This window comes from Mus pahari, chromosome 1, assembly GCF_900095145.1.
Source record: "Mus pahari chromosome 1, PAHARI_EIJ_v1.1, whole genome shotgun sequence".
NCBI classification, from domain to species: Eukaryota; Metazoa; Chordata; class Mammalia; order Rodentia; family Muridae; genus Mus; species Mus pahari.
Window position 1 is genome coordinate 145,451,345 of NC_034590.1, and position 13,800 is coordinate 145,465,144.

At 36.9% G+C, this 13,800-nt stretch overlaps 1 protein-coding gene across 2 annotated transcripts in view; it reads left to right on the plus strand.

Annotated features, from left to right (window-relative positions):
* Lipf (lipase F, gastric type) overlaps positions 1–4,284 on the plus strand; it is a 17,857-nt gene extending 13,573 nt beyond the window's left edge. Inside the window, exons 8-10 of one of the 2 annotated variants that reach the window (XM_021191279.1) lie at positions 319–390; positions 826–897; positions 3,947–4,284. In XM_021191279.1, coding sequence (XP_021046938.1) covers positions 319–390; positions 826–897; positions 3,947–4,177 — 375 coding nt within the window. In that variant the 3' untranslated portion in view covers positions 4,178–4,284. The remainder of the gene's footprint in view (positions 1–318; positions 391–825; positions 898–3,946) is intronic. The other variant, XM_021191282.1, reaches the window with a different exon arrangement.
* Positions 4,285–13,800: the final 9,516 nt, after the last annotated feature.

Sequence of the window (13,800 nt, forward strand, 5' to 3'; positions counted from 1 at the left end):
AAAAAAAAAAAAAAAAACCTAGCTTCAGACTGCATGTCACTGATTAGTGTGAACCTGATATTCGATTAAATCTCTTTGAGTTTTAAACTCTATTTTGAAAAACTACGGAATTAATAAGCCATCCACATTGCTGATCATGGTTAAAATATATGGAGTGCTTTGTAGATTCTGAGGTGGCATTTAACTGCACTATTCATCCTTCCATTGAAGGTTACCCTGAAACACGGGATTGATATCAGAAAACATGGCCCCAATTGTTTTTTCAGAAACCAAATATGTCTAAGCATGTGTATATATGTGTGTGTGTTTGATTTCTAGAGTCGCTTTGATGTGTATCTAGGGCATAATCCAGCAGGAACATCTACTCAAGACCTTCTCCACTGGGCACAGGTATCATTATTTCAATGTTGTTAGCATTCATTTTGTGGCAATGAACTTTTGTGTTTAACCTAAAGCACATTATTAAGATGTTCCTCTAAAGCAATGCTTCTATATATGACAACCTACAAAAATAACCATTAATCCATGTACATAAAAATCTTAGAAGAACATGTGATTTGAGTAACAAAGGAATACTTATTTTAATGATTTGCTGTGTAAAACAAAATATTTAAAACAAACACTATATTTTTACTCACATATGACCTAGATGGTTAATTATTATTTCAAATGAGAAAATATTTTTCAATAACAATAAAAAATTCAAGATGAGCTAGTTGAAAAATATTAAATTGCTTTTGTGTAGTTATGAGTATATTTAGCTAATTAATTTTAATTACTTCTTACTAAATTTTTATTTAATTTTTACCTCTAAATTTTCATTAGATTGCTAGATCTGGGAAGTTTCAAGCCTTTAACTGGGGAAGCCCATTCCAGAACATGTTACGCTACAATCAGGTATGTTTCTTGAGATTGAAATTGCTCACAATTTTTAATTAATTAATTTATTATTTTAAACTCTAGATTTTATTTGTCTCCCGTTCCACCCTCCAACTGTTCCACATCCCCTCCTCTACCCCTCTAAACTTCTAAACAAGAGACTGGGCCTCTATTCTCTTGAGGGTTAGGTGCATCCTGACTAAACCCAGACCCAGCAGTTCTCTGCTATATGTTGGAGGCCTCATATCAGCTGGTTGAAATTGCTCACAATTTAAACAACAAAGAAATTTGGAAAAAAAAGTAATACGATTGGGTATTCATTTTTCGAACTAATTCTGGTGTCCAGTTTCTCCACTACTATGCTCTGGAAATATACCTGAAGAGTAATCCTGGGTCCCATGTGAAGACTTTCTGTAAATTAACACTACATCATCTTTACACAGCCTTGCTGTATACACAGCAACACTCTGTTCTCTTCTCTCTGAAGTGCAACTGACTGAAACAAGTCATCTCTTATATCCATGCAAAAGATTAAGCACTTTTCTCATATACCCCCCTCTTCGTTTGGATATGTAGATACGTGACTTCATGGGAACACATTTTGATGTGGGTGTGTTTTCAGGTCAAAGTTAGAAATAGTTCTGAGCATGAAGGTGCCTTGTGATCCTCATATTTGCTATGGTACAAATAACTCAGACTCCGGAGTTGATCTAATTGGTAGTCAATACAAATTTACACAATAATTCATGGACTAGAAAATTGTTGACAGGCTATAAAAGGATAATATCTGTAACCATATGCTCAGGGAAAACTCTTGGATTGTTACTGACTAGTTGTGATTAAGGCAGGTAACTTATACTAGTTTGTGACCTAGTCTTTCTATTAAATAGCCCCAATTTTTCTTCCAATTAGTAACTGAATAATCCTGATTTTCCTTAGTTCCCCTGACTCAAATCTTAGAAGGATATGTTTTCAGACAAGACAAGATTCTTCATATAGAGAAAAGCCTCACATCATTGATTTTACTAATTTGATGTGTTTAAGGGCCTTTTTCAGAATTCTATAAAATCAACTCACAAAGTACAGACTTGCTTTGAATTTACTTTTCTGTTGGGCTCTCATTCTGGTAACAAAAGTTATAAATCATAGATATCCTGAGTACCAATAATCAAGTCTACCCTTCTTCCAGCCAAGTGAATAACACTTCTGACTAATTGTCATTGAAATCAGTGATGTTAATTTAACAGGCAGAGATAACATCTAGGAAGCTGTTTCCTTAATGGTATGTGAGTAAAATAAAGTGTATTTATTATAGATATTCTTCACACTTTAACTCATGTGTGAGGGAATGTAAGAAAACGCATGAATTACTGGGACAATAATGTCATAAATGTCTTGTACTGTAAGTTGGCTCTACCACAAAGAATGAAGACACAAACTTTAAGGCTATTAGATTAGTATCCTTGGAGTAATAGTCTCTTAAAGTAAAGTGCCTAACTAAATTCTGTCTAGATTATGAGAACCACGGAGATGACTCTCTTGTTGTATTTTCTGCTTTATGAAGCTTTATAAACCCTATGTGTTAATAGGGGTATCCTAAAATTAGAAATCTATGCCAATGTTTTTTCTCAGAATTTGAAGCAATATTTAGGAAAATTACATAAGCGTACACAGATCCAGCTTCTTACCTGAAGTACTATCCTGGTGACTAACTACGCCATGGACAGTGGCTTTGTACAGTCCCGAGAATGAGTTAATAAAAGCTGCACCTTCATGTTTGAGGAAATAAGTTGACTAATGGTATTGCCAGAATATTTAAAAAGAATAAATAGCAAAGTGCAGATAGAGAAAATCAGCAGAAAGAAAGCAAAGCATTATCAAATCAGGTACCCAAAACGCGCAGCAGTATGTGTGAGGCGGCTTTATTGAGAGACTAATCGTCAGAAATTGATTGGAGACAGCCTATTGAGACAGCCAGCTGGAACTCTGCATCAAGAGTCCTCGTAGAGTAAAGCAGCCCCTCCTCGGGTGAGCTGGTGAAGTGGAAGGGTGAGATGTGAGCACCAGACAGACAGCATTATCAAATCTAGCGCTTAAAACATCCCTCAGAAGCCGGGCGGTGGTGGCGCACGCCTTTAATCTCAGCACTTGGGAGGCAGAGGCAGGCAGATTTCTGAGTTCGAGGCCAGCCTGGTCTACAGAGTGAGTTCCAGGACAGCCAGGGCTACACAGAGAAGCCCTGTCTCAAAAAACAAACAAACAAACAAAAAAATCCCACAGAAATGCCTGTGAAAGCTCTACTCAAAGAGCCATGCTCAGGTTCCCAACTGAGAGATTTACAGGCAAAGCAGCTTCTCAATGAGGTGAAATAGCATATAAAATTTTACCAATACAATGCACATTGTGGAAATCAATACAAAGACAAAACAAATGGCTCAGAACCCAGATTATTTGAGGAGATCAGAGTGGTATAGACAACCTGCCCCAGTCAGGATCTAGTCAAAACCTAGCTAAGGAGATAGATCAGTGGGTAATGAGTTTGCTATGTAAGTTCCATCTACTGTAACGTCAGAGTGCTCTATTAGGATATGGGAGGCAGAGACAGAACCACCAAAAGCTTGTTGGCCAGCTAACCTGGCATGTCCACCATTGACAGAGAGAGACCCTGTCTGATAGATAGCAAGGACGGACAAGAAGGCTATGCTCTACCTGTCACATACACATAGTAGTTTGCAAGTGCACATCCCATCCACACACAAGAATCTAGTCAAATTTCCTTCCTTCACCTAAACTGAAACCTAGCTTAGAACCAACAATATTGGCATCACCCTGTGAATGTGTGTTCCCCAACTTTCCTCCCAGACCTGCTGAGTCAGACTGCATCTTAATGGAGTCCTGGGTTAGAGATTGGGCACTGGCCCAAGCTATGTCGTGTTCACTTTGCTCTACAGGTAAGGGTGACTTTGTTGACGTGGTCATTAGACTTTATTTAGAACTAGTGCCTGATCAACACTGGTTTGGAAGTGTGGTTGCCTAAACTCCACTTCTTTCACCTATCATGTTTTAGAAAACGCCTCCCTACTATAATGTGTCAGCCATGACCGTGCCAATTGCAGTGTGGAACGGTGGCCATGACATCCTGGCTGATCCCCGAGATGTTGCCATGCTGCTTCCCAAACTCTCCAACCTTCTGTACCATAAGGAGATTCCTCCCTACAATCACCTGGACTTCATTTGGGCGATGGATGCTCCTCAAGAGGTTTACAATGAGATAGTTACCATGATGGCAGAAGACTAAAAGAATTATCTACATTCATTCCAAAACCCTTCCTCCTTTTATACACAGTTTTAAAGAAATGTAATCCATGCTATTGTAATTTTGGTTTTAGAAATATATTTGCATCAACAAAGTTCTCACGTGTCATTTGAATTTTTTTTTAATTTAAAGAAATTCAATATTTTTAGTTGGAAGCTTATATTAGAAACATTGAGAGAATACATTTCTGAGGCAAGGTGAAATTTCTCTTCGGATCATCTCAAAAATGTTTTCTAAATTCAATTTACATTAAGAGCATGGGACTTTGCTTATGTGTGTCAATGATCCAATTGCTTCCAACCATCACTCACGACCACTGCCACATCTACATAATGAAAGTATCATTTCCTCTTTCTTCTGAGCCCCATGAGAAACTCGCCTGTTCTGAGTATGAGTGAGGAAGCAAGAGACAGCCACTGCTTAGTTACTATCTAACAACAACATTTTAAAAGTCAGTGCCATTTTCTGGTAACTATGAGATGTACAAATCCTCCCACTGACAAATGGACCAAACTAATAAGTGCCATAGGTTGATGAAAATGTTTTAATAGCCTGAAACTTGAAAATTATCCAAAAACACGTCTCAATTTGAGAGTATTTTATGAACACATTCTCAATGTTGGTATGACTTCATATTCTAAGTAACTAACATTTTGGTTTCTATTTTTATAGTAGGGTTAAATGCGTGAAATATGAGCTAAGCAAGCCTTATTTGTTGACAGCATAATGAATAAAATACAGAACATATTCACCAAAATGTTAGTTTTCATTGCATTATCCTATCTCACATCTTTTGCTCAGAATCTTGAAGCTTTCTTACACACAGTACACCTTTGCCATCATCTTTATTGAGGAAGACATTTGCCTCTTAGTCTAAGTCTGCAGATATGGGCATCTGCTCTTGCTATCTGAACACAGGGAATGTCACTGGCATTGCTCCTCAACAGCCCAGTTTCAATCTCTCATTTGATACTCTGAATTGTGGACATGTCTGCCAGTGTATTAGGGGTTATTTTCATAGGATTCCTTTACCCATGCCCTGGGTAATATCTTGTCATGTAAAGCTCACCAGTTCCAAGCCAACATATCTCATTCTCTGAGTCAACAAAACTTTGGAGTCAACTGTGTACCTCTTTTTCCCCCGAGTGTATAAAAGTTTAAATCTATTCAGATTAAGTATATTTTCATGGTCTTCTTTATATTCTTTATTATTTGTTCTTTCAGTCAATCCCATCCCATTGTGACTCCAGCCATGCCCTTCCACCCACCCTCAGGATAGAGTTTTCAAATGTCTCTTTTTCACAAAATAATACCATTATTATGTCAAAAACTCCCTTAAAGCTGCAAATCCAGTAAAAGCTCAAATATCCAATCATCTTATAAATGTTCATATACTTCAAATAAAATCCAAGCAAGACTTACACATATGTTTATGACCTTTACTTAATTGTCTGGATCCCCTGGGTATTATTAACCATTTACTCTACCTACGATAGTACTCACCCACCCCAAGTCATGATAATGAGTATGTGTCAAAACATTCCTAAATATTTAATAACTGCTTTGTGGTTATATCAAAATTACTGAAAGTCTAACAGAATTTTGATTCTAAGAATCAAAATTTAACTATATGGAGTAAAGTTAACTCCATAAGAGGATAGACATGGAAACATAAGGAATAATACTATGACAGAAACAGTTACTTAAAATAGCATTTCCCTTCCCCAACCTTTTTCTTCTGCAACAGGGACCTACTTCTTTATTTTTTTTAAAATTGAAATGTAATTAGATTGTTTTCTGCCTTCCTTTTCCTCCCTTCAATCTTTCCTCTGTAGCTCTCCCTTGTTCTCTCTCAAATTGATGGCCTCTATTTTTAATTGATTTTTATACACGCTATATATATTAGAATATAGTATACATATATATATATATATATATATATATATATATATATATATATATATATTTATTTATGAATATCTGCTTGGTCCATTTAATATTACTTGAATGTGTATGATTTCAAGACTACTTACAGCATGAAACAAGTCTCAGGATCAAGCCTGTATGCGTTTTACCACTAGAGGGAGAGGTGGATTTAGCAGTTGTGATTTTTCTCTGCAGGGGTACAGTTACTCTGATTGTCCCCATATCATAACCTTCTTATTAAAACTTATGGAATCCAAGTCTGTGTATAACATAGGTATAAGATATAAGTACAGAGCCAGATTTTCATTGATTTTTTTTTAAATTTGTATTTCTTTGAATAAGCAGTTTAGTTACCTATTTTTGTTACATAACCAAATTTTAGTCACTTTATTTCTCTATTTGCATATTTTATTTTATCATTACTGTACTTTACCCTGGTTTCTCTCTCTTCCCTTCTTTCCACCATCCTCCATCCTTTTATGCATGAGTTATTATTATCTTTACATTATAAAAAGGACTATAACTAGGGCCCTCTGTAATATGAAAACTGGAATTAAGAATCTGCCAGTCTTTATCACAAGTTAATTGAGCTAAGATAGCAAACAGGCATGATACATATTTACAACATAGGAATATATTCCTTTATGCCATAAACACATTACCTAAAGGTTGCAAAAGGAAATGAATGATTTGTTGAAGGTGTAAAGACAGAGAATAAAATATTGACTTGATTTATCTACAAACCTAAAACTTCAATACTAATGAGATGGTAGATAGATGATTTGCTTTTTGACGTACCATGCTAACTTACACCTAAGAATTACAGTTTTTGAGCCTTGTTTCCTGTTTAGTTAGTTAGATAACTAATGTTCTAATGGAAAAACATGCAAACATCTTAGTTGTTACTTCTTGTTCAATTTATGATTTGAATTTATGTTTGAAATTCTAAACTCCTTTTAAAAAGGATGCTTAAAATATCATGTGATCGCGTAACCTGTGAAAGTACAAGAACTAGGAACCATGACAATAAGTGGTAGATTCAGAAAAAGAAAGTAAAGAAATGAGGATTTGGGAAGAACATAGGATTGCTAGTTTCCTGCACTGGTTATGGGGGTTTGGTTTCTGTTGCTGGTGCTATGGCAAAATATTTGTTGACAAATCCAACTCTGGGAATGAAGTATTTATTTTGGCTCATGGTTTGTGGGTTCAGGCCATCAGAGTATAACAGAGATGGTTGCAGTAGAGTGATACAGCTGGCCATGATCCACCATCAGTCACAAAACAAAGAGAAAACAATGGTTATCTTCCTTGTTCTGTGGTTTGCACACCTCCACAGAAACACATATGTACACATATAAAACTTAAAAGTTTCAGATCTACCTGTGATGGAAAACTCATTTTTCTGGCATTTCTGTCTTTGCAGCATTTGTCTTTCTAGGTCTGGCTTGTGTCACTTGACTTTTCAGTTCCACCTGTGCTCTTGAAAATGCCATGACTTAATTTTTCTCTATGACTGATTACAATGTTATTGTATGCATGTCCCACATTATACCTATTTGGTAGACATTTGGTTCATATTTTATCTACCACCAAACACATTATTTTAAAGCATGATGTTTCACTCCTGACCCACAAAGTCTTAAGATCACCACAGTTAATGTGAAGCACACGTAATCCACTGTCAGAGGTATTCCGAGACCTGGATTCCCAATGTGCCTCGAAAGTCTAAGTACTGAATCTCTACTGAGATTTAGGCTTTTATCTATGAACACTTGAAAATTATTTTTAAAATTACATACTTACAGCATAAAATACCACAAAGTAAGCGACTGCATTCCAAAACTGAAAAGGGGGAGGGTGACTAGGAAAGACCAGATGAAAGAAAGATGGAAAATCACCAAAAGAATGACACCCTGAAGCTCCATGTCTGGCATCTGAGAACTATGATGGCATGACCTTGGGCTTTGACATACTTAAGGAGACCCCTGTTCCAGTTTGGAGGACTTCAACCTACATGATCCTTTCCCAGACCACATACTTTCTCAGTAGACTGTCAGGAGCCTGCCTGGCTGGGGAAATGGGTGCTGAAATTGGACACAGATGTTGTATGGATGTGGGTCAGAAGATTGATGATCTCTGTCAGCCTTTTAACTCTCTTTGATGGATGCTAGAACAATAAAAACCCTTTACACAAGGAATTATGCACAGTCACATACATACACATTTATACGCTCTTGGTGGGCCTGGCCACTTGTCTCATCAATGTATATGCTTACACACACACACACACACACACACACACACACACACACACACACACATCTATACTTACATATGCATATGGAGCAAAATCCTAAGCACCAGCATAGAAAGAACTTACTCGTTCTCGATGAAAAATGAGCTTCAATCTTTTTTTTTGCACAGAGAAAGAAAAAGCTTCTAACTATTTCTGTTAGTAAAACAACCCTGTCCTTGTCGGTAATAAGACATTTCCTGTAAGAAAGACCCCATCTCGTGTTGAAAGGGTTATGCTCTCTCTCTGCAGCTCTTTCTTTGTGTCTTCTCATCTCTCTCTAATGTTCTGTTATAGTCTGTTATGTCCTGCTATCTCTATCTCATCAGCTCCCACTTTGTTTCTACTCTGCCTCTGTATTTTCCTTCCGCACCTCCACTATTCACTTCTGCATCTACCACTTATTGTCATCATTTTTAGTTCTTGTACTTTTATAGGATACATGATGACATGGTATTCTAAGCATCCTCTATATTCAAAAGTTCACAACAAGTCCAAACAAAAATTCAAATCATAAATTGAACAAGTAGTAACATGCACACTAAGATGTTTGCATGTGTTTCCAATAAGGCGAGTTATCTAACTAAACATTCATTATCTGCCATTAGTTCCACAGGTTCACCAAGAGTTGAAAACTATAATTCTTAGATCTAAGTTAGTGTGGTATGTCAAAAGGGAAATCATCTACCTAGTGTCTCATTAGTGTTGAAATTTTGTGTAGATAAACCTAGCCAATATTTTATCTTCTGTCCTTGCACCTACAATAAATTATTTGTTTCCTTTTACAACCTTTAGTTAATGGATTTATGACTCAATTTCCTAAGTCATAAATCTGTATCGTACCTGCTTGCTAGCTTAACTCAATGAACTCATGACACATGAAGAGTGGCAGATTTCTTAATTGCAGTTTTCACATTACAGAGAGCTCTGATTGTAGCCCTCTTTACAAAGGCCTCAATAATTAATAGTATAAATTTAGGAATTCTTATAGAATCATCACTAGGAATTTAAAAAAAGTCTATTTGTCTACATAGCATCACCACAAGAGAGTATATCTTTGTCGATATGCAGAAAATCTGCCTAATAGGGTAGGGTAATGCCCAAGACTTGTTATATCAATTTAATAATGACAGGAAAGGCATATCAATAGCAATAATCAATCCAGAGACAAAGTCCCTTGGATCTTCTCTCCAAGACCTCATTCATTATAGTTCACCATAAACCATCTCAGGAAAAACACCTGCTAGCCTTTAGAGTGAATGTCAACTGAAAACTATCCTCTTAAATCTGTTCCTCTCACAGAAAAAACGTCTGGTTTATCTAGAAGACTAGGTAGTTTTCCAACCCCGTCAGAAATCCAAGAACGACTGATTATAACTGAAAATATATAGGAAACCTAACACAGCTTCCAAAATTTAGCAAATTAATAGAGACTGCTGAACACCTGGACAGTCCTTTACTTCAAAACGTTGGAGCATTGGCCTTCAGCCTTCTGGCCAGCGTCATCTGACAGACCTAGAGAATCAGAAATATTAAGAACTAGCAGAATTACCATTTCACAGAATTAAGCTGTCCTAAAACTGTAACTGTGTCCTTTCTTTGGACAGTATTACGTCTGTAGATGAAAAGAGGCAATTCTTGTCTAGTTGTCTAACAAAAACCAGAGTAACTCATACATGCTCAATTTCTTCTTTGAATCCAAGACAGGGAAAGCTGTCAGGAGCAGACTGGTCTCAACAACAAGTGAGTAAAAATCATTAAATGTCACAGTCTGTGGATTTATGTTGTTTTTGAAAACCAACTATCTATATAAAGTAATCTGGACTGTTGTCTGTTAACTACTCTCAGCTATTTCTAGTTAAATCTTGAAACCAACCTAACAATAAACTCAGAGCCATGACTTTGCTATTTCACCCTTAACTCACAGGCTTAATCATCTCATATCTGTATAGAATAACAAATAAAGAAGGACTGGGTCTAAGCCTTGTAGTTTCAAATATTTAGTATCCATAGAAGAAATTTATACCAATGATAACCTTGACTAGGCATCAAAATAAATTCTGTACCAAATAAGAACTTGTAACCTCAACTTAGTAATAATTATAAAGATTTCTATCAATGAGATTATGGCTATACAATCAATTCTAGCTATTTCCTCCCTGTTCCAAATATGACCATTTCTACATTCACTAGAAATACAACCTATTAATAACCCCCTCCAGCCCCAAAGCCCAGGGAACTGGGTCGATGACTCTTCCTAAATTCTTCAAGATGAATATGGGCGTTAAGATATTATGAAGGGGGGATGTACTGGCTAGTTTTGTGTCAACTTGACACAGCTGGAGTTATCACAGATAAAGGAGCTCTAGTTGAGGAAATGCCGACATGAGATCCAGCTGTAAGGTATTTTCTCAATTAGTGATCAAGGGGGAAAGNCCCCTTGTGGGTGGGACCATCCCTGGGCTGGTAGTCTTGGGTTCTATAAGAGAGCAAGCTGAGCAAGCCAGGGGAAGCAAGCCAGTAAAGAACATCCCTCCATGGCTTCTGCATTAGCTCCTGCTTTCTGACCTGCTTGAGTTCCAGTCCTTCATCCTTTGGTGATCAACAGCAGTATGGAAATGTAAGCTGAAAAAACCCTTTCCTCCCCAACTTGCTTCTTGGTCATGATGTTTGTGCAGGAATAGAAACCCTGACTAAGACAGTGGGGGACAGAAAGGGTAAGGAAAGCAGGATTGATTAGTTTCTGATGTTTGTGTCTTGACTGGATCTGGCTGAAGTCCAGGATATCAGGAGTTCAAGCAGGCCAGTTCAGCATGTCTGACAAGGAAATTCACCAAAGCTGTATATTTGGTAATATATAAATCTCAAAACAAAATTTCAGTATCATCAAGATATAAGGGGAAAATGCAGCAGGAGTCTTTGCCAGATCACCACATAGATGAGTTTTAGTTCATTTCCCAATAGAGTCCTTGTTTCACTCTGAAATGTTGTGAACAACTCTTCTACTATCTAGGTTTCTCTCAGCTTTATGGTCTTCCAAATTGAGGATTCCACCAGAATGTCCTGGAAAGCATTATGTACAGCATTATAAGGCTTTTCTAGCCCATAGCGCCAAACTTTTTCACAATCCTCCTGATAGCAATTCCAAAAGCTTACCTGGTTACCTGCTCAGGTTTATCACAACAATGTCCCCATTCCTGATAAAATTTTCTCTATCAGGTACTTTCCTTGTTGAAACAAAATAACTAACATAGACATCTTTAGGAAGGAAGGACTTATTTAGTAAATTTTGATGTTAGAGCCCATCATAGTAGAGAAAGCATGGATGTGACAGACCTATACATGCAGAAACATGACCAGCTCGCTTCATTAAGCATCATAGAACATAGAGAGATGGATGTTATTGCTCCTCAGACTTTCTCACAGTCTGTGCACGCAGCTCCCATTGAGGTTGTGTCTTTCTTTTCAGTTGACCCCATATAGAAACACCCTCATTGACAGATCCAGACCTGAGTCTCCTTGGTGACTCTAAAATCCAACCCAGATGATAATGCAGCTTGATCATTACATTTAATAAACCAGCACACCTCTTAAATGGATTTAAATATATACATTTAAATAATAGTTTTATATATAATCGTCTCTACAAATAAAATATGAGGCTATCTAGGTGTGTAAAAAGCAAGAACCAAAAGCCGGGCATGGGCACTCACACCTTTAATCCCAGCACTTGGGAGGCAGAGGCAGGCGGATTTTTGAGTTGAAGGCCAGCCTGGTCTACAGAGTGAGTTCCAGGACAGCCACAGCTACACAGAGAAACCCTGTCTAGAAAAATGGGGAAAAAAAGCAAGATCCAACTATGTTTTGACTACAAGAAATGCACAGACAGAAACTTAACAAAAAATTGTTTCATAAGCCAGTGGAACCTAAAGGCAAGCAAAAGAGTACCTTGCTTAACTGGCATAAGTAATCATTTAATATAATAATTTAAAATATGTGTTAAATGAATATTGAACCAACAAATTTTATAAAATAAACCCTACTTAACATAAAGATATATTTCAATTCAAATATAATAATAGTGGGTGATTTTGATGTCACATTGGCTTCAGTAGATGATGAAAGTATTTCCAATAAAATTCAACAAATTTCTGATTTAAACATCTGCATTTTAAAGATACCTATAGAATACTCCTTATAACAACTGTAGAATACAATTTTTTCAAGCATTCAAGCAAAATTTACATGAACCAATCACATTTCAGGGTGCAAAATAAGTATTAATAAGTACAAAAATGGTCAACACAATTTCATGTATGTTATTAGGTTATAATGGAAAAATAGTAGACAACAATAACAAGAGAAACTACAGATATTACATAAACATGGAGATTCAGTGATACAGTTTTAAATTATCCATGGGTCATCAAAAAATAAGATAAAGTAATTAGGAGTGAATATGATTAGGGTACAAATATACATGTACAAAAATATTGGAACAATGTCCTGAAAAGATTGTTCATCAGTTATGAGAACTTGTTGCTATTATAGAGGACCCAGGCTCAATCCCCAGCACTCCCATAGCTGCCAACAAACTCTGTAACTCCAGTTCTGGGAGATCTAACGCTATCTTCTGGTTTTCACAGGTATTACACATATGATGCAAGACATAAAGGCAGACACAATACTCATATGTGTAAAATAAAATAAATACATCACAATTAATCTTATTATTTCCTACAACTAATATATACTAATAAAGTCAATATGTTACAAAAATATTGTCATCATAAAAATAACTAATGAGTTCTTAAAAACATACACAAAAACAACTCTGAGAAGACCATAGATCAGATTGAATAAAATCTAGGTCTCTGCAAAGGGTTTTGTATATGGGTTAATGGTACCCAAAAAATACTACAAAACTGATAATCTTACAGACATATTACTAACATTTTGAAAATGAGGGCTCAGGGTCCTTCCAGGCAGTCCCAGCTCAGAGCCACCTTGGGCACAAACTCAGTGGATGGGTCACATGATCCCCAGAGGACTCTCAAGGCCCTAGATACCCTAGCATGCCCAGGATCTTAGGAAAATTGGTGAGTGGAATGCAACTTCTATTCCAAAACAATCGTGAGGGGCTGGGTCCAGCAGGAGCAGGGACACAGGAGCCCTGCCTGACCAGTGGCTCAGGTTCATTCTGGTTGGCACTGTTGTACCTTGGTTTTGAACTCAGTGGGCAGACCCACAGTCCCCAGATGACGTAACACTTCCATGCACTCTAACACGCTCAGGATTTTAGGATCCCAGGATCTCAGAAGCTTGGTCACACAAGGAACTCAGGGTCTCATAGGAAGCATGACTGCCAAGAACTCTGACACACCCA